The sequence below is a fragment of the Schistocerca gregaria genome, chromosome 6 (assembly GCF_023897955.1).
Source record: "Schistocerca gregaria isolate iqSchGreg1 chromosome 6, iqSchGreg1.2, whole genome shotgun sequence".
NCBI classification, from domain to species: Eukaryota; Metazoa; Arthropoda; class Insecta; order Orthoptera; family Acrididae; genus Schistocerca; species Schistocerca gregaria.
The window spans coordinates 383444920-383467073 of NC_064925.1; the positions used below are offsets into that span (position 1 = coordinate 383444920).

The 22154-nt window shown below is 39.1% G+C and overlaps 1 protein-coding gene across 2 annotated transcripts in view; it reads left to right on the forward strand.

The window, feature by feature from the left end:
* LOC126277888 (neutral and basic amino acid transport protein rBAT-like) overlaps positions 1-21953 on the forward strand; it is an 81794-nt gene extending 59841 nt beyond the window's left edge. Inside the window, exons 7-9 of one of the 2 annotated variants that reach the window (XM_049977438.1) lie at positions 1910-2090; positions 18562-18800; positions 21167-21953. In XM_049977438.1, the coding sequence (XP_049833395.1) occupies positions 1910-2090; positions 18562-18800; positions 21167-21392 (646 nt within the window). In that variant the 3' untranslated portion in view covers positions 21393-21953. The remainder of the gene's footprint in view (positions 1-1909; positions 2091-18561; positions 18801-21166) is intronic. The other variant, XM_049977440.1, reaches the window with a different exon arrangement.
* Positions 21954-22154: the final 201 nt, after the last annotated feature.

Consider the following 22154-nt stretch of genomic DNA (forward strand, 5'->3'; position numbering starts at 1 on the left):
CCTCTTAATCTCTACCGTCCTCTACTTTCCTTCCCTCCATCCCTGACTGCTCTCCCTTTCTCTGCCTCTTATACGCTCTACACTCTGAACACTCTCTCTCTCTCTCTCTCTCTCTCTCTCTCTCTCTCTCTCTCTCTCTCTGTGTGTGTGTGTGTGTGTGTGTGTGTGTGGTTTTCTTCTTCTTCTTACAACTGCCAAGATATCTGTCAAAGGACCCACATCAAACTACCATGCTACCCCCTCCTTATCGCATGCATCCTTACCCACCCTCTCCCCACCTCCATCTGCCTAGGTAACTGCTATCAATCAGTCTCACTGTGGACGCAGGTGTGTAAATTTAGGTGTCTGTGGGATTTTGTGTGTGTGTGTGTGTGTGTGTGTGTGTGTGTGTGTGTGTGTGTGTGAACGTGTGTACTTTCACTGGAAGAAGAGCAGGAGCAATCAATAATCAACAGTCAGTTTAGCTGTGACTGTGGGTGTGTTAGTTTTGATGTCTGTGTGTGAGAGAATGTGTGTGTTTTGACTATAAAAAATGGGCAAGAGCTTGATAGCATGTGTAAATACTTTTTTCTGTTGCATGTTTCTATGTGCCAAACTTCCGTGATTTGTAGTTTTGTGGTTGCCTTTCCTTTATTTTATGTGTTGTTCAATCCAGGAATTTCCATTGTTGTTAAAGTGTTTTTATATTCATTTGACATTGTTCGTCTAACACAGAATCAGAATGAGTAAATTACAGGTCTCCTGTCTTAATCTAACAAAAAATATTATCTGATTAAAAAGGGACAAAACAGCTGATGACTACTTGACTACAGGAAGTAAAATACACAGTATGGATGTAGGTGTAGATTGCTGATTGAGACACTTAAAGTGGACGTACTAGTCCTATATTTCAGAGGTTTTTGTGTTCTTTCTACAGAGGGAAAGGAGGGGTTTGGTGTGGATGGTTGGTGTAGTGCTCACATAACAAGGCCGGTGGATGAGTGATGCACAGTGACAGGGAGCAGCTTACTACGTGATGATCCAACCAATGGCATAATTGTGCCACATCTTCCTGTAGCACGCATTTCAGGATGTGCATTGAATATTTAGCATTGATTTTTGTATTAGTTTAGGTATGGTGATGTTATGTAGCCACTATGGTGTTTATTATGGATGGCATAAAACAAACATGACAAGTATTGTGTTTAGAAGTGATAGTTTTATGAATGTGTAAATTCTACTAGAGAGAGTCAGAGAGAGAGCCCAGTGTAGTGCTCACCCCAGTGATGTCAGTTAACAGGGTAGGCAATGGCTGAAGTGTGAGGCATGGGCAGAGACAGAGAACACAATGGTGTCACTGCAAAACATCCTTCATCTCTCTTTGCACAGAACAAATTACGTAGCCGCCTTCTAACATGATGCACACTACTGTCAAGTTATTCAGATCCTAAGTTGAAAGAGCCTGTTGTGAAAGCAAGAGGAGACAGATATGTCTTCTCTTGTCCTCACAGCAGGCTGGTCCCTCCCAACTAAGGTTCTGATTGACTTGGCCATCCTTTCCAGTTATCGCCAATTAATCCAGGTTCCCTCTCTGAAGGAGGAACATAAAAGTTCTAAAAACTGATAATAGTATTTCTACTTTCACCATTTCTATTGGTGGTATTAGGTATTTAACTTGACAACAACTTTGTCCTCTTCTAATATAAAAGTTTTCTCAATTGAATTTTCCCAATAAGACAAGAACTATTATTTATGTTTCAAATTTTCACAATTGGAGGTTTATGCAGTTCACTATTTTACATGAAAAATAATGATTCCATAGTAATTTCCGTGTATGTTGATAAAAACAATAAGTACATAAAATGTGAGACAGATAAGTGTTAAAACAGCCCTGATTTTTGAACATTGATTATGCGATTTATTTGTTCAGCAGGCCTAATTATCCGTGGATCCACTGGAATATGGGTAGTGTGGAAACTGACAGGCTTGTTAATCGTCTTCAGACAGCCAATGGAAGTCTGGCAGCATTGCTGTTCAACATGATGTTGCCTGGTACCACATCAGTATTTTATGGAGATGAAATTGGTTTGGAAAATTACCACAACATTGAGGTAAGTAGTTCTTATCCTTAAAGACGTGTCTAGCTCGCAAGTAAAGTAATGAAAGGTGGAGGGATTTGCAATTACACTCACTCAGAAAGGAAGATTTCCATTATTTGTTCAAACTTGTCCATTTAATGTAGAGAACACATAGGGATTTTTCAAATAAACAAAATGATTTTGTGGAGATGTTTCCCAGTACTGTGTCATCCAACAGAGCTCAAATTGTGTTAGTGTAGTGTAGAAAATGGGAGTTTGGGGACTATGTGTCTTGTGTAATTGTCTTAGTGTACTTTTGTGTATTTAAAATACAATGTTATTGTCAGATGTTCTTTTTTTGTGGGAAGCTTCAGGAGGTTCACTGCCTAGTTTTTTTTATTAGAAAGTGGGGCAAAGTTTGTGAATGAGTATAAAATTTAATTAATTTATTTTGTGGTACGGAATAAATGATGGATTGACTAGCCATTTTCTAGTGTATGTATTGGGAATATACCTGCCAGCTCCTGTTATAATAGGGAATGCTTTATTTCGAAGGGTTTGAAGTCACAAAAGGGTATGTCTGATGCCATAGATCTCACTTCCAAGCCATGTAAGTGATTAGAAGTCTGTGCTAGTGTCACAGTAACAATTTACAGTATTTTGTTAACTCTTGGCCTTTAACAAGAGGGTACAATTGAAATAAGAGTGCATAAACTGCTTGTAGCATTGACTACATCCTTGGCTCAATCAACCAAATATTTAACTGATCCAAGGACAAAGCAACATGGCCATCAATGGAGAGTTGGCTGTCAGGAAGATTGTATTTGGCCATGAAGTAAACAGCTTGTCATTTTGTTGAGTTAAGTTTGATCTTCCAAATGTTGCACCACTGGATGGTTTTGTCCAGATGTTGTTACAAGTTAGAATGGATGAAGAGAAGGTAGCAACAGCTGTAATGTATAGCAATGTATTGTCAATATTGAGTGCAATTCTTTGCCACCTGATTTTGCAGTTTGATTATCTCATTTGTGTAGGCTGGGCTGTTCCAGCTCAAGGGCCCATTGGCAGGCAGTTGGACACTTGAGGGCACACATTGGCAGTGATGGGCAAACAAGTGACCCATGGACGATCAGGTAGCTGGGCTGTAGCATAGGCAAATGTACTGCACTGACCAAGTGCACACAGTAAGGGGTGGCCAAGTGTCCCATGCATGCATAGAAAGCATGTGATAAGATTGCCTGGGAAGGGGAGGGGGTAGCTTACCGTACAAGTACAAGAGCTAATGGGCATCCAGGAATGCCAGCAGCCTATGAAGCAATGTTGGAGTGGTGTGGTGTAAATTACATGCAAATCAGGGCCTAACACTGAATATTACAGTGCTCCTACCTCAGTTAGTTGCTTATAGTTGAATCAAATACCATTTTCTTGAAGAATTGGTGCTCCACAAAAATGGAATCGATAACACAAACTGTGCTCTGAGTGCCCAAGTTGATCTAGTTTGTAAATGGGACCAATGGGCCAGACATAGTCAGATGCTTTCTCCATATTCAGGAATGCTGCTCTTGTTGATTCTCTCTTTGGTCTAGCTCAGTGATTCCTAACCAATGAAACTAATTATTTTTAAAAGATCATTATCCTTATCACTGTTCTGCAACACTGTAAAGCTGATTGCATAAGTTATGTGGTGGAGGTTACAGCTTGTGAAATTAATGTACGAACATATTTTTCCTCACATAGTGCAACCACTAAACATATATTTGTACATTGTACCAAGCATCTACAAAAGTAACATTGAGTCATATACAGCACATATGCTTACATATGTCATGAAAGTGTCTTCTCCAAGTTTTCCAGCAGTGGACCAGAAATTGCTTCTTTATTCACTTTGCAACCTATAAGTCAACAAATTTACAGCACATGTTTGTAATGACCACTAAACTGCTGTATTGCCTACATAGTTTTCTTCTTCTTCTTCTTCTTCTTCTTATTATTATTATTATTGTAATTAATAATGGCATTGGTCAGACACAAAGTATTGACACCCTGAAGTCTTCCAATTTCTGCCAGTCCAGGAAACTTGTTTTGTTTTAAATTGAGATGTGGATGAAGCAAATATCACCAGGGAGAGTGTTGGTACAGAGGAAGCATGTTTTGTAGCATGTGACTTCTGCCCTAAATGTAGATAGTTAGCTTTCTTTTCTGAGGAGGAGTTGTTGGTGGCAGTTGCGATGCACTGAGAATTACTTCATTACAATGAAAAAAGGTTGTTAGGATAAGCAGTACCTATTGTCTCATTGTCTCACTAGTTCATGATCCAATAAAAAAACCTACAGAAATTTAACTTTTGTCATTGTAAAAATAAAAGTGTTCCTGGATTTTCCACCCATTTCAAAGTTTGGTTGGATGCTAATGTGGATGATGATGGAGAGAGGGGAGGGGTTACTAGCTAATATCTGATTACACTCTGGAGCAATGGTCTCAGGAAGTTTCGCAACCACAGCATGAGCTTAATAGATGTGCTCAACCAAGTGCAAGGATTGCTGGATTGTGGAATGCTTGTTATGGAAAACAGATTGGTCAGGCATCTGGATTAGTTCGAGGATTTTGCTAAGGTCTGTTAGGAGAGAGACAGACTTTGTGGGTGGAGTAGGTTTTTATTGGGCTTCAGAATGGTGACAGCTTTGCAGTTTTCCACTGAGAGTAGAAGTAAGTTAGTTTAAGACAAGCATTGTATTAGCATATCAGGTGGGTTATAGTGGCTGGCAGAAGTTAATTAAAGAGAGGGGTGTGGATGTGGTCATGACCAGGAGATTCGTGATTCCCTTGGTACTTGATTACAGCTCATACTGTTAGCTTACTAGTGGGTGTGAATTTTGCTGTTAGCCTGGTATTTCTTATCTAAGTAACTCATCTGATAGCTGTTATATCCTGCCTATCACCCTCTTCATTGTCAGTGACATTAATTCAGAATTGTTACTCTAATTATTTGCCTATTACTTCCATCTTTTTTTGCTCACCAAATATATTAGACTGTTCTTGCCACAGAGTGGCATGTTCTATGGTGGGAGCTTTTGGTGCTTCGTTATTTGCCACATCTGACATCTATTGACATTTAAACAGAGTAAGGAAAAGAGAAATTTGAATTATTCAGATTTAAAAAGAAAAACAATAATGCCACCTTTCTGTGAAAAATACGAACAATAAACAGTGTGAAAATACAGTAATCAGAGGATGGAAATCAAACAGTTTTAGCAACATGTTTGAGATATTCTTGTTCAAACCTGGGACTATTGTGTATTGACTCATTCTTGGGATTAAAATACATCTGTTGAAGCACATAAAATGTTATGTATTGTGTGTCCAGGATAAAACAGAAGCAGAAAATGAAGACACAGAGTGTAATTTCAAGTGCCATAACTAGTCTTGGATAAACACTGCTGTAAGATCTGAGAACCCAGAATTCAATTTCCTGTTTTAGATGATACCAAGATTTCATATAGATGCTAGTTGGGGGGAGAAACACACCATTCACTCTCCATGCCATAATCAAGGGAGTAAAACTTAGGTATCATAGTTTTAAAGAGAATTAATAGGTGGGGCCAGTAGCACAAATGAGTGAATCCTTGAGATTTTGGACTCACTCTAGAAGTTTTGGGTACCACTAAATATTGCAAGCGGCAATAATTTTAAAAAAATTGTGACAGAAACTGTCATTAGATCCTGTAAGGCAATACACAATCTCCTACCCCCATGAACCATGGACCTTGCCATTGGTGGGGAGGCTTGCGTGACTCAATGATACAGATAGCCATACCGTAGGTGCAACCACAACGGAGGGGTATCGGTTGAGAGGCCAGACAAACATGTGGTTCCTGAAGAGGGGCAGCAGCCTTTTCAGTAGTTGCAGGGGCAACAGTCTGGATGATTGACTGACGTGGCCTTGTAACACTAACCAAAAAAGCTTTGCTGTGCTGGTACTGCGAACGGCTGAAAGCAAGGGGAAACTGCAGCCGTAATTTTTCCCGAGGGCATGCAGCTTTACTGTGTGGATTAAAACTGAAGAAACTGCAGAAAGGTGGGAATTTAAGGAGATGGGACCTGGATAAACTTAAAGAACCAGATGTCGTACAGAGTTCCAGGGAGAGCATAAGGGAACAATTGACAGGAATGGGGGAAAGAAATACAGTAGAAGAAGAATGGGTAGCTTTGAGGAATGAAATAGTGAAGGCAGCAGAGGATCAAGTAGGTAAAAAGATGAGGGCTAGTAGAAATCCTTGGGTAACAGAAGAGATACTGAATTTAATTGATGAAAGGAGAAAATACAAAAATGCAGGAAGTGAAGCAGGCATAAAGGAATACAAACATCTAAAAAATGAGGTCGACAGGAAGTGCAAAATGGCTAAGCAGGGATGGCTAGAGGACAAATGTAAGAATGTAGAGGCTTTTCTCTCGAGGGGTAGGATAGATAATGCCTACAGGAAAATTAAAGAGACCTTTGGAGAAAAGAGAACCACTTGCATGAATATCAAGAGCTCAGATGGAAACCCAGTTCTAAGCAAAGATGGAAAGCAGAAAGGAGGAAGGAGTATATAGAGGATCTATTCAGGGGCGATGTTCTTGAGGGCAATATTATGGAAATGGAAGAGGAGGTAGATGAAGATGAAATGGGAGATATGGTACTGTGTGAAGAGTTTGACAGAGCACTGAAAGACCTAACTCAAAACAAGGCCCCGGGAGTAGACAACATTCTATTAGAACTTCTGACATCCTTGGGAGAGCCAGTCCTGACAAAACCCTACCATCTGGTGAGCAACATGTATGAGACAGGAGAAATTCCCTCAGACTTGAAGAGCAATATAATAATTTCAATCCCAAAGAAAGCAGGAGTTGACAGATGTGAAAATTACCGAACTATCAGTTTAATAAGTCAAGCTGCAAAATACTAATGCAAATTCTTTACAGACGAATGGAAAAACTGGTAGAAGCCGACCTCGGGGAAGATCAGTTTGGATTCCGTAGAAATGTTGGAACACATGAGGCAATACTGACCCTACGACTTATCTTAGAAGCTAGATTAAGGAAAGGCAAACCTACATTTTTAGCATTTGTAGACTTAGAGAAAGCTTTTGACAATGTTGACTGGAATACTCTCTTTCAAATTCTAAAGGTGGCAGGGTAAAATACAGGGAGCAAAGAGCAATTTACAATTTGTACAGAAAGCAGACGGCAGTTATAAGAGTCGAGGGACATGAAAGGGAAGCAGTGGTTGGGAAGGGAGTGAGATAGTGTTGTAACCTATCCCCGATGTTATTCAATCTATATATTGAGCAAGCAGTAAAGGAAACAAAAGAAAAATTTGGCATAGGAATTAAAATCCATGGAGAAGGAAAAAAAAATTGAGGTTTGCTGATGACGTTGTAATTCTGTCAGAGACAGCAAAGGACTTGGAAGAGCATTTGAACGGAATGGACAGTGTTTTGAAAGGAGGGTATAAGATGAACATCAACAAAAGCGAAACAAGCATAATGGAATGCAGTCAAATTAAGTTGGGTGATGCTGAGGGAATTAGATTAGGAAACGAGACACTTAAAGTAGTGAAGGAGTTTTGCTAGTTGGGGAGCAAAATAACTGATGATGGTCGATGTAGAGAGGATATAAAATGTAGACTGGCAATGGCAAGGAAAACGTTTCTGAAGAAGAGAAATTTGTTAACATCGAGTATAGATTTAAGTGTCAGGAAGTCATTTCTGAAAGTATTTGTATGGAGTATAGCCATGTATGGAAGTGAAACATGGACGATAAATAGTTTAGGCAAGAAGAGAATAGAAGCTTTCGAAATGTGGCGCTACAGAAGAATATGCTGAAGATTAGATGGGTAGATCACATAACTAATGAGGAGGTATTGAATAGAATTGGGGAGAAGAGGCGTCTGTGGCACAACTTGACTAGAAGAAGGGATCAGTTGGTAGGACATGTTCTGAGGCATCAAGGGATCACCAATTTAGTACTGGAGGGCAGCGTGGAGGGTAAAAATCGTAGAGGAAGACCAAAAGATGAATACACTAAGCAGATTCAGAATGATGTAGGCTGCAGTAGGTACTGGGAGATGAAGAAGCTTGCACAGGATAGAGTAGCATGGAGAGCTGCATCAAACCAGTCTCAGGACTGAAGACCACAACAACAACAACAACAACAAGGCATAGTGACAGGTATAATTTGAATATCTGTTCACCAGTTACTAATATTCATTAATCATTTGTATTCTATAGCTTCCATTGTGGAGGAGGATCCTTAGAATATGGAATAAAGCAGTATATACATTAATAAATAGAGGCAAATTCTAAAAGATCTGTTAACAATTAACCGTTATCGAACAGCAACACATTCTTCATGAATAATGACACTAATGTTAACATAGTAAACTTGGCAAGAAAACTGCTGCATAGAACAATCTGTTACTTGTATTAAATAGCTGGTTTGTATATCCTATTGTCGTTTTAAATCAGAAAATAATGTTTAACAACATGCTAAGTGAATGATCTTACATGATCAGATAATTTTTAGGAGTGGCTAATGTGAAATGCCCCCCCCCCTCCCCCGCCCCCCCCTGTGCCTTGTAAAGTTTTGGGCATGGTAGGCATTCATACTTTATGTTTGTTGTCAGCTCATTGAAGATCTTTGCACCAGAATGCAGAACACAGTCTGAATACTAAACAAAGTGGCAAAGTGAATATGTTAATTGCTCATGTTTCTTCTGTAGCATTTCTCCATATCACATTTCGTCTACAAATGATCTTTACACTGAGGTGACAAAAGTCATGGGATACCTCCTTTTGCCCAGAACAGTGCAGCAACTAGATATGGCATGGATTCAACAAGTTGTTGGAAGTTCTCTGCAAAAATATTGAGTCATGTTGCCTCTATATCCACTTTAACTGTGGAAGTGTTGCTGGTGTAAGATTTTGTGTATGAACTGACCCCTCGATTATGTCCCATGAATGTTCAATGGTATTCATGTCAAGGGGTCAAGGTGGCCAAACCATTTGCTCAAATTGTCCAAAATGTTCTTAAAACCAATCTTGAACAATCGTGGCCCAGTGACATTGTGCGTTTTCATCCATAAAAATTCCATAGTTGTTTGGGAACATGAAGTCCATGAATGGCTGCAAATTGTCTCCAAGTAGCCGAACATAATCATTTTCAGTCAATGATCGGACCAGAGGACACAGTCCATTCCAAGTAAACGCAGCCCATACCATTATGGAGCCACCAACAGCTTGCTCAGTGCCTTGTTGACAACTTGGGTCCATGGCTTCATGGGGGTCTTTACCACACTCAAATCCTACCATCAATTGTTACCAACTATAATTGGGGCTCATTTGATCAGGTCACAGTTTTCCAGTTGTGTAGGATCCAACTGATATGTTCTTGAGGCCAGGAGGGGCACTGCAGGTGATGTCATGCTGTTAGCAAAGGCACTCACATTGATCATCTCCTGCCATAGCTGATTAACACCAAATTTTGCTGCACTGTCCTAATGGATATTTTCATTGTACGCCCTATGTTGATCTCTCCAGTTATTTCTCATATTGCTGTCTGTCTGTTAGGACTGACACATCTATGCAAATGCCACTGTTCTCAGCTTTTAAGTGAAGGCCATCATCCCCTGCATTGCCCATGATGAGAGCTAATGCCTGCAATTTAGTATTCTCGGCACAGCATTGACACTGTGGATCTCAGAATATGAAATTCCCTAATGATTTCCAAACTGGCATGCCACATGCGTCTACCAAACTACCACTCTGTGTTCAAAGTCTGTTAATTCTCATTGTGCGCCCCTAATCACATCAGAAACCTTTTCATATGATTTACCTGAGTACAGATGACAACTCCGCCAATGCACTGCCCTTTTATATCTTGTGTACACAGTACTACCACCATGTACATATCACTATCCTGTGGCTTTGTCTCTTCAGTCTCTTCTTGGCAACAAATATCATGAAGGGGTGAACAAAACAATTCCAGGTTCTTGTAAAATCCTCTGCAAGACATGTGGTTACTGACTATGAGCAATATTCTCACTCCTTGCTTCAGCTGAATACATAGTTAATTTACTTTAGGTGCAGTGTCAGACCACCAGAAAACAGTGAGTAAAGGAATGTAAAATAAGCTAGCGCCTTGTCTTCAGGTCTACAATTAGAGGTACTTCTCAGGGAAAAAAACTTATCAGAGCATTTTATCCAACTGAATAAAAAAAAAAAAAAAAAAAACTTTACTCAGGCTATGAAAGCCCAATGGTACTGACCAGCCACCATGTCATCCTCAGCTCATAGGCATCACTGGATGCGAATATGGAGGGGCATGTGGTCAGCACACCGCTCTCCCAGCTGTATGTCAGTTTCCGAGACTGGAGCCACTACTCCTCAATCAGTAGTTCCTCAGTTTACCTCACAAGGGCTGAGTGCATCCCACTTGCCAACAGTGCTCAGCAAACCAGATGGTCATCCTTCCAACCTGACAGCACTTAACTTTGGTCATCTGACAAGAACTGGTGCCACCACTGCTGCAAGGCAGTTGGCTATCCAACTGAATGGCAAGGATAAATATAGTGAGGGAAGTCCTGACAGAACATAAGTAATTCAAGAGTAAAGGAGACCACTCACTGTATACCAGCAGCAATGAGTAATTATCAGGTGCACACAAATAGAATGGAAAATTTCTAGCCCTTGGAAAAAATTCTTTGATGAGCCAGAGTAAAAATACAAGCACCTGAGCTCCTACATTGTGCCAGTTAGCCAAACATTAGCAGGATTGCAGTTCGACAGGTGGACTGGGAGGGATGGAGGAAGAGGAGATTGCGTTAGGTGGAAGAAGGCAAAAAAGGTGGGAAGGGGGAAGGTTTGAGGTGGATAACTAGTGGCTCAGAGTGAGGCAACAGATGTGCTATTTAGGAATGCAGGAAGGAGAGATGGCAGATGGACATGTTAGGCATGAGATATGCAGGTACCAGTGCTGGCAAGGTGAGGCACATGATGGAGATGATGTGGAGGCCTGAATTGGGAGACTGACAGGAAAGAGGAATGAGGAACTGCTGAGACCTGCAGAGACCAATTGGAGTGTCAGTTCACAGGGTGACCTTATCTCTGCAGATCCAGTTCAAAGCCTGGCCCCATCAGGACTACTTGACAGCTTGGAGGTTGGTAGCTTCACCTAGTTGATGGTGCTGCTCAATGAGACTGTAGTAACTTGTCTACACATTTCACCAATGTTTCTTGACACGAAAGAAATGTTGGTACTGGCTGAGCTTGGGGCATTTATACACACTCTGTGACAAAGCAAGCAGCTTGGCCAATCTGGCGAATGCTGTATAGGGGCAAACAGTGGACAGTCAGCTTGTTATCATGTATGGCTGCACTAGGTGAATCGGGAACGTTAGATGGAGATGCAGTATGAGCAAAGGCTAAGGACTGACTGGTCTGCCAACAGAGCATGACACTGGGGAAAGCTCAAGACCAACATGCCTGGAGGGTTATATTAAAAGCATTGTACAATCACTACAATAGCCAAAAATGTCTACAGTTGAGGTACAGGACATTTTTAAGCCCTAGAACACAATTAAATTATTACCATGTTTGTTCAATGTCTGTTCAGAAATTATTAGTTTAAGTGTTTATTTATTTATAACAAGTAATAACCATTTGCAAACATGTTAGTAAGTAAAATGTATGACACACCAATCAGTAAGTAGTGACTTCAGTTGCTTGATAAGAAAGCATGGTATGCGCTATGCATGAAAACAACCTGTTAAACAAATTAGTTATAATATTTATTTCAGCCTTAAAAAACTGAGAATTATTTAGCTTCAGCTTGTTGTGACATTGCAATAAGGACTACTATATAATAATTTATTTAAATATGATTTGCTATGCTTATAACAATTAAGAAATGGTTTGAGTCACGTAGAGTCATGACAACTACTGGTATTTGACTACGTTCTTTGATTTCCTTCCTGAACAAAAGTAAAATAATAAATTAAAAAGAATGAAGCATAGATATTTAGCTAGGTGTTCAAAAAAAAGTGTTGACTACTTTGAGAGGTAGCAGTACTCAACAAAATGAGAAAAACAAGTCCAGTAAATATGCGTCTGGAAATGCATACTTTCTAAGATAAATCCAATAAACATTGGTTCGCAAATGTATACTTTCTGTGATGAACACATATTTACTGGAGGTTCAATGTCGCATCCATTCACAAAAATGTAATCCCTGCCCTCTGGCAGTATATCTTGTTGTTGTTGCACCTGCCAGTAAACGAGTGAAGAAACAATCCTGTAGTGTGTGCACATTGTTGATTGGCATGGCATAGACTAATTTCTTCAAGTGTCCCTATAAGCAAACATCTAGGGAATTGAGGTCTGGAGAACGAGCAAGCCAAGTTGTGGGGCCCCCTGACCAATCCAGCGGACCTGATATGTCTGCGTCAGATGTTCTCACACATTATGATGAAAGTGTTCTGGTGTGCCTTAATTTATGAACCACATTTGTATTCATCGTTGCAGTGTCATAGCCTCCAACAAGGTAAGCTATAAGTTGATGAGAAACTACTGTTAATGTGCCCAGTTAACCATTGCGGTAGCACTTATGGCCCTATTAATCTCTCACCAAGGATACCTGCCCATGTAGTGATCGAGAAGCTGTGTTGATGTACTCCTTCCTGAATTGGTTGAGGATTTACGTATGCCCATACATGCTGGTTATGGAAATTCACTACGCCATTTCTTGTGAAGCCTGCCTCATTGGTAAATAAAATCTTGGATGTGAACAGTGGATCTGCGGCACACTTCTGCAAGAGCCACTGACAGAACTGCCATCGGCCATGATGTTCCTGTGGCCTTAGGGCCTGAATGCGCTGTAGACGATCTGAGTACAGCAATTGTTCATGAAGTACTCCCCAGATACGATAGAGAGACATGGCTTCTCCTGCTTCTAATCGTCACACACTGGTCCTAGGAGTTTCTTCCACTGAACGTAGCACATGCTCCTCTATGTCAAGCATGTGGACTGAACAGGACTTTTCACTGTCACTTTCGGAGGTGGAAGGTTACCTGTGTCCCTCACACTGGAAAAGTCTGCTGAACAGCTTATCAGAGCCCACTCTGTGCTGTGGATATTATTCTGCATAGAGGGCATGGTCTCGCAGGCTACATCCATTTGCCAAACCATAGCAGAATATCTTATGCACCATTCCACTTGCCGAGTAGTAGACTGCCATTGCTAACAAGTTGTGGAAGAGAGAAAATGTAAATGTACACACCATTTGTTCATACAGACAGCACAATAATAGTAAACATATAAGTGTATCCACATTTGAAAAAAAAGTAAAACACCATGATGTGTTCCCAGGGTTGACAGTACTGTACAATAAGGCACAAGAACATGACAAAAACTAGTGTATCCTACAATACAACTCGAAACACACAACAGACTTTAAACAATCTAATAGTAGGTAAAGTATGGTCAGTAAGACATCATAATACCCTGCCAACACATTTGACAGAGTGCCTATGCAGCGACTGTGCTAATATCTTCAATCAAGTTTCGTGCAGCCGTTCATATAAACACATGTTTATCTCGAAATGTATGTGTTTCTGGACTCATGTTTATTATACTTATATTTTTTGTTTTATTGAATACTACCACATCTTAAAGTAATGGACACTTTTTCTGAACAACCTGTATATGTAGATTAAAGAATGTGTTTATCGAATTGTTTTGATGTATGCAAAAGAATATTTTTGATAAGATGGGCCAGGGAAAGTACCAGACTTAGGATGCAATAGTTGGTCATTTGAGCAAGCTATGGAGTAAGTAAACAGAGGGGGCCTCATGATCTTTTGTTACCGTTGTTTGTGGAGTGAAGATGGCCTTTTGACCATTGTTGTTAGAAGAGGGCAGGTCTCTGTTGGTACGGTTAGGCAGCTGACAAGCCACATGTGATGCAATGGTTATGGATAGTGTAGTACAGACTTTGTGCTATTATAGTTGACAGTATTGGAACGCAAAAGTATTAAGCAAATGAACGGTAGGAATGATATCAGTGTCAGAGTTAATTCAATCTTTAATTGAGTTTTAGTGAAACTTTGAAAACGTTGCAAAGAAATTTATTACTGTTCAGAACTTTCTGTTTGATGCTCTGCATGCTTTGTACTGCTCTACCAATTGGTTCATTTAGGTATCTGCTACAAGTCTATCTAGAAATGTGTGGCCACCTTCTGGTACATGTTTTCTTTGTTTGCAAGTAAATTTACAAGTTCAGTTTAAACCAGTGTATTAGGCTACCTCATTATCCTTGACAATACTGTACTTCATTTCATTTACAATAATTGTGACTTAATATATACTTGAAAACATATTCTTCATTTTATAAAATTGCACTGGCTATTGTGAAAGCTACATCAGTGCTTAATTATTTGGCTCAAACGGCAGCAATACAAAACAATGTTAAATATAGTTAAGCCAGAATTATTGTAGGTTGTATGCTTGCCTAATCACTGCATGCTGCCATCCAGACCTCAGTGAACATATGGTTGGTTTGTTCGCCAGAAAGTAGCCAATGAGGTCACAACTCCAGCAAGTATGCTATGACAGGAGTTAGGCTCATATCACATAGCCAGCCCAGCTGTGAAAATGTCACACTGTGCTACACAGTGAACAACACGGTCCATCAATGATAGTACAGCACTGCATAGCAGGGTGGCAAGCAGTAGTATTGCAGCATCCAGCCGTAGATCTGTGTCAGCGCCTGGACCGTATATTCCTTGGCCTGTTGCACAGGCCCTTTGTGAAGATAAGACTCGTTCCATTCAATAACGATGCCTTTGTTGCCATATCATTTTACTTTCCCTTGTGGAATTCTCGAATCTTACCAGTTAAAGGCTTTCTCAATTTCAACACAATGCACCAATACCATAATCCTCATTGTTTAGTTCTGCGAGTTCTTAATTCTCAGGTCATACATGGTATCGCATATAGACTTTTTTTTTATTTACATAGAGAGAATTTAATTTTTTTTTTTTTTTTTTTTTTTTCCGAAAGAAGGAAGATTAGTGCCTAGTGTCACCTCAGCAACTAGGTCATTTAACCCTTTTGCTGCTGTGAGCGTGTATACAGGAACTGCTACACTGTTCCCCAGTTGCTGTGGACATGTATATGGATGCCACTTGGATTTTCCTACAGTACTATGAACGTCTGAATGCATCCTGAGCCACTGAGCTCTCAGTGCTGCTGACGAGTTACTTCCGTATCTTGGTAAATAAAAAAGTTTCGAATATTTATCGTGCAACATATGTGCCTCATTGAGTGCAGTCATTTGCAGAAAACCTAGTTTTGATTATTGAATTGTTTATGAGATATGATGACTGTTATGACCACAGGACCCACAATGTGCAAGGACATGAATGGGCGCATCGCACGCAATTGTCCTTCAGATATAAAATCCAATAACTCAAGATCAAAATGAGATATCCTCCTGCTCTCAATTTTAAATAAAATTTTGCTATCTACATTTCATTCACTGCAGTGTATGAGCTAAAGTCAGCCATACACAAAGTTCACGCAATGTGTTTCCACCTCTTCAACTTAATTTGATACAACACAGTAACTATGGCTTATAACAAAAAGAAATTAAGTGTGCAAAAATAATTTTTTTCACCTAATAGCTTCCTTAAAAATGGATGATAAGTATTTCATAGCAGTCAGCAACTCTGCATGGACAGAACTGGATGCATCACACCTGATCATCCATCAGACATGAACAAGATGAGATATCATTCTGCTCTCAATTTTAAATAAAATTTTTGTGTCTTATATACATTTCATTCACTGAAAATCAACCATACATGCAGTTTACACATTGTGTTTTTACCTTTGTGAACTCTTTAAAATTTCATACAGTGTTTTACTTAATTTGATGCAGTGCAGCAAGTATGATGGATAACAAAATGAACTTCAGTTCTTTGTCAAATGAAGATATCAGACTGTAAGATGCACAAAAGTCAAATTTTTTCACCAAATAGTTATAATGGGTCACATGATCAAACTAGAAATTATAAATACACTTCTTATTTTAATTTTCTAAAGATATTACTTATATTCATCTGTAGATCAGTGATCAGGCATTTGTATTGCACTGAATAAATTAAATGATAAGTTACAGTGAAGTGTAACTACAATTAACACTCCAATAAAACAGAATGAAAGAACCAAAACAAAAAAAAACAGCCTATTCAAACATTATCCTTCAGATAGTCACAATGTTGTTTTTGATGATGGTGATGATGTTGTTGTTGTTGTTGTGGCCTTCAGTTCGAAGACTGGTTTGATGCAGCTCTCCATGCTATTCTATCCTGTGTAAGCCTCTTCATCCCCAAATAACTACCGCAATCTACATTCTTCTCAATCTGCTTACTGTATTCGTCTCTTGGCCTCCTCCTGTGACTTTTATCCCCCACACTTCCCTTGATATTTCCGAGTGTGTCTTGTCAACCAATCGCTTCTTCTGGTCAGGTTATACCAAATAGCTCTTTTCTCCCCAATTCTGTTTAAACCTCCTCATTAGTTATATGATCTACCCATCTAACCTTCAGCAGTGTTTGTAGCACCACTTTTCAAAAGCTTCTATTCTCTTCTTGTCTAAACTGTTTATTGTCCATGATTCATTTTTATACATGGCTACACTCTGGACAAATACCTTTAGAACAGACTTAATTCTATAACAAATTCTCTTCTTCAGAAATGCTTTCCGGGCATGTCAGACTGCATTTTATAGCCACTCTGCTTCAGGCATCATCACTTATTTTGCTGCCCAAATAGCAAAACTCATCTTTAAGTTTCTTGTTTCCTAATCTAATTCCCCCAGTGTCATGTGACTTAATTCAACCACATTTCATTACCTTTTGTTTGCTTTTGTTGCTGTTCATCTTATATATCCTCTTTTCGAACCACCATCCATCCCATTCAACTGCTCTTCCAAGCCCGTTGCCATCTCTGACAGAATTACAGTGTCATCAGCAAACCCCAAAGTTTTTACTTCTTCTCCCAGAACCTTAATTACTACTACAAATTTTTCTTTGCTTTCCTTTACTGCTTGCTCAGTGTACCGGTTGAATAACATCAGGGATAGGCTACAACCCTGTCTCACTCCCTTCTCAACCAATGCTTCCCTTTCATTGCCCTCGAGTTGTAATGGCTGTCTGGTTTCTGTACAAGTCATAAATAGCCTTTTGCTCTGTGTATTTTACCCAGCTACGTCCATAATTTCAAAGAGAATATTCCAGTCAGCATTGTAAAAAGCTTTATCTAAGTCTACAAGTGCTATAAACATAGGTTTGCCTTTCCTATCTTCAAAGAGAAGTTGTAGGATCAGTATTGCCTTGCATGTTCCAAAATTTCTCCCAGAATTGAAAGTGATTTTCCCTGAGACTGGCTTCTAGTGGTTTTTCCATTCTTCCAAAAGGAATTTATGTTAATATTTTGCAACCATGACTTATAAACTGAAAGTTCGGTAATTTTCACCCCCATCAGCAACTGATTTCTTAGGAATTGGAATTACCACATTCCCCTTGAAGTCTGAGGGTATTTCGCCTGTCTCGTACATCTAGCACACAGATGGAAGAGTTTTGTCATGCCTGGCTCTCCCAAGGCTATCAGTAGTTCTGATTGAATGTTGTCTACTCCTGATGTCTTGTTCCAACTTAGATCCTTCAGTGCTCTGACATATTCTTCTTGCAGTATCATATATCCCATCTCCTCTTCATCTACATCCTCTTCCATTTCTATAATTTGCCTTCAAGTTCATCTCCCATGTGTAGACTCTCTATATACTCCTTCCTCCTTTCAGCTTTCCCTTCTTTGCTTAGGACTTGTTTCCTATCTGAACTCTTGTAATTAATGCAGCTGCTTCTGTTTTCCCTGAAAGCCTGTTTAATTTTCCTGTAGTTGGTATCTACCTTTCTCCTAGTAAAATATGTTTCTATATGCTTACATTTGTCCTCCAGCCACTCCTACTTAGCATTTCACACATTCTGCCAATCTGATGTTTTAGATCTTTGTAATCCCGTTTCACCTTATTTGTTTTGTGCATTTTTATATTTTCTCCTTCCATCAGTAAAATTCAATATCTCCTGTGTTATCCAAGAATTTCTACCAGGCCTTGTCTGTCTACCTATTTGATCCTCTCGTGCCTTCACTCTCTCATCTCTTAAAGCTATCCACTTGTCTTCTACTATACTCCTTTCCCCTGTTCCAGTTATAATGACATTATTGAATTTTTCCAGTTTTTTTGCCTACAATATAAATGATCTTTCGTGAACTTGAATGCACTCAAAATTTTTATCAGTTGTGTGGAGTTGATAGATGTTCTATAGATCACTGGCTTATGTTTCAATGTTTAATAGTTCCTAGTAATAACTACTATGAAATGTAATATTTGATATTTTTGCACCAGCATCCAGATGTGGATCACCCCAGGCAAGTAGTTCCTATGCATTGGACTGATGGTCCAGGCCTGGGATTCACTACTTCCAGAGTCCTGCCATGGGTATCTCCTTCTGTTAGCCATACCACTGTGAGTAATGGACTCCAGCATGCCATAGGTAAAATGTCAGACTTGCGCAATGATAATCCTGTCATCTACATGAATGGTGTATGGAAGGAGGGTCAAATACGACCCAACTATTATATAAGGTAAAGCATAATTCAGTTGTAAAATAATGACAAGAAATTGAATTATTGGCATAAATAAATGTAGATATTAAAAAATTTAACAATTATGACTGAGGCAGCAATTTCGCAAACCACCACTAAGCCTTGTGTTGTGAAACCTTATTAAATATGTTTGAAGATTTGTATGTAAATAAATGGAAATCTGCTAATAGCAGGCAATTTGGAAGTTGTGAAACTTATTCTGGCAAATATAACATAAGGACAGACACTATGTATACAGCCTCATAAAAATGGTTGGATGTCAATGTAACTTCATACACATGCACAACATTGGCAGGTATGCAAATAACTGGAGCTGCAATTGTCTTTGATAGGTAGAACACCCACCAAAGTGGATTAGTGTTGCTACCTGTACTTACTAGGGCTGAACATCTACACGTATGTGCCCAACCAGGACGAACTCAGGCCAGATGTGCTAGACATAGCTTTCATCAAGGGTGTCTCATACACACTCAACCTTATGGTTGAAAACAATCGCGACACAGAAGCATGCAGGATACTGAAATACAAGTGTGTGAATTGGACTCTGTTCAAGTAAATGCTCAATAGTTGTATTCCGGACACTCACGAAATTAACAACACACTATAAATTGAAGTGCCAGTGGAGGTTATCTCTACTACTGTCCAAGACACAATGTCTGATGCCATTCTACATACAACACCTCAACAACACGCAACAACCCTGTCCCAGGAAATCCTGGGCCTTATTTCAGTGAGGAACTGCCTCAGGAGATACTGGCAGCATATCAGGTGTCCATTCTATAACTACACATTAACAGTCTCCAGGGACTAATACTGGGGAAAATACAAACGTTAGAAATGAACAGTGGGAGCAAAAACTCGCAGGGCTAAATGCTACACATCCTGACGTGTGGGAGATAGCCAGACACTTCGCCAGGGAGAAACAGTATTTTCCTACTCTACAGGAACGAGACAGCCATGCATACTCCACAGAGGAGGAGGCACATCTCATGACCAGAACACTTGAAGTGTCTTTCATGCCAAATCTGCTTCCATTAAACCCAGTATTCACATTTTAAATGGACTGGGAGGTTACATGACTTGTAGATCAGATGTACGGGCACAAACAAAATCACATGGGCTATCAAGCATACCAATGCAAAGAAAGCCCCTGGTCTCTGATGTTTTAAACATTATTCAACAGATTGTGCTGCCATCGTGCAACATCACAATGCTCATCCAGATACGACATATAGCTGTTTGAACTGTATGCATGATATTAAGGTAGTGCTGTGACCAGCAAGATCCCCTGATGTGTCCAGCTCAGATGTCGACTCCATCCTGGTGCTAGTACCCCGAACCAATTACAACAGTTGAGGGCCAGCTTGCCTTAAGAGGGGATACAACTACTTTATGACACGCTTCCCACCCGAATCAGTGCACATCATCCAGGCCACAGTGGATGCAATATCATACTGACAAGTGGGCTCATACTGCCAATTCTTTGTAAATATGACTCAATTTTGTAATCACTGAAATAATGTCACTTACTCTCTCAACCTGTGAAGTTTCATTTCATACCCACCTCCAGTTCTCGTGGTCTAATTTTAATGTCAAGCAATGTATGTAGGAATGGTCAGTGGGAAAATGTTAAATACTAAAAATAAAGATTTAAAATGAATTAACCAAGAAAATGAGCGAGAGTGATGCAGTTGCCAACAAATGTGTTAGGGCATAATAAGAGGCAGACACCTGAGCCAGCTGCTGCAGCTCAACCAAAAGACAGTGTAAGGGACAGAGGAAATATCAAATGCTTAATGAAACATGATAATCAAACTCAAAATCAATTTTAGCAGTGATTCAATATGATACTCCAGTCTATTTCTTATTATTATTATTATTATTATTATTATTCTGATGATTGCTCCTTAGGTAGTACATAAGTGTAGTGACACTGATTCATTTTTGTGAGGGCTGAGGATTGTGTGATACTTGTAAACTGCACACTCACAGACACCTAATCCATTGTTATCTGTTTGTGTTTTCCTTTCCTTTTTTTTAAAATTTATTTCTGCTATATTACTTTCTGTCTTTTTTTCCTCTCTGCAATGTTTCATTTTTCAGCATTTCTCAAAGCAGTTACTTCTTCTTTGCTTTTCTATTGGCACTTATTCATATTTGTGGTAGTGCAGAGTGTCATTTCCTCTCATTTCCAAAGACAAAAGAAGCCAAAGTTACAGAAGCTTGTAAATATTCTTTCTCCTCCTCTGTCAATCTACTATTGTCTCATAACTAAGATTAATTTTGCCTATATTTGCATGTACTTGCATTCCAAACTCTGTTTTATGTATTTATTTTGTTTACAGTTATGCTGACAATGATATTGTAGTGATGGAGCGGTTCTATCCTCGTCGACACACGTACATTGTAGTTACCAATCTGGCTCCTCACAAACAGGTGCGAGATTTGTCATACATATATTTCGGTGGAACCATAAAGGTTGATCTACTTGGTCGCACGGGACAGTATATTACTTTCCGTTCTCTAACATTGTACCCAGGAGAAACTATTGTTTTGCAGCTGGACAACTAAATTGCAATTTATTCTTTCATTTTGGCATGTATTAACTTTTACAGCTGTATAGCTGTTGTGATGATAACAGTGACTGTCATCTATTTGCACTACATTGATAGTACAAATCATATTGAATCTTACTTGTGGAAAAATATGTGATTTTTAAGTCCATATTTATCACTGGTGTATACAAGTAAACATTTGTATTCGGCTGCTACAACAGTGAAATGGTTCGAGCTCAATACAGCATATCAGAATTTATCTGAGGATAACATTTAAAAATAAATTCTCATTCAGAATTTACCTCTTAATGAATGAAGTGAGTGAGGAGACATATGGAGTCAACAATACTGAAAATAACTTACGCTTCCAGGAATTAAAGACCCAGAAAGTTGCTAAATGCAGTACTACCTTCACCTGTTAATTGCAGATTACAATTTCAAATTTTGTATGTTTTTAATATTTTTGGTCAAAATATAGAACTAAAGAGAACTAGGAAGACTGATGTATATATCACTGCTGACTTTTGTGTATTTATGTGGAATTATAAAAAATAAATCAAGCATTACTTTTGGAAAATATTGGATTCTTTCTGGATAATAATTGTGTAAATGAATGTCAAAAGAACCCTTCTTCTCTGTGCTTCCCTCTCCTCTTTCAGGTGAAATATAGCTTAATATGATTTGATAATCATAGCAGTTGTGTCCACAAAATAATAATTGTTTTTATTTTGCCAGAATTAACTTCACTTGAGACTGTAGCAAAAGTCTGTAGTAATTA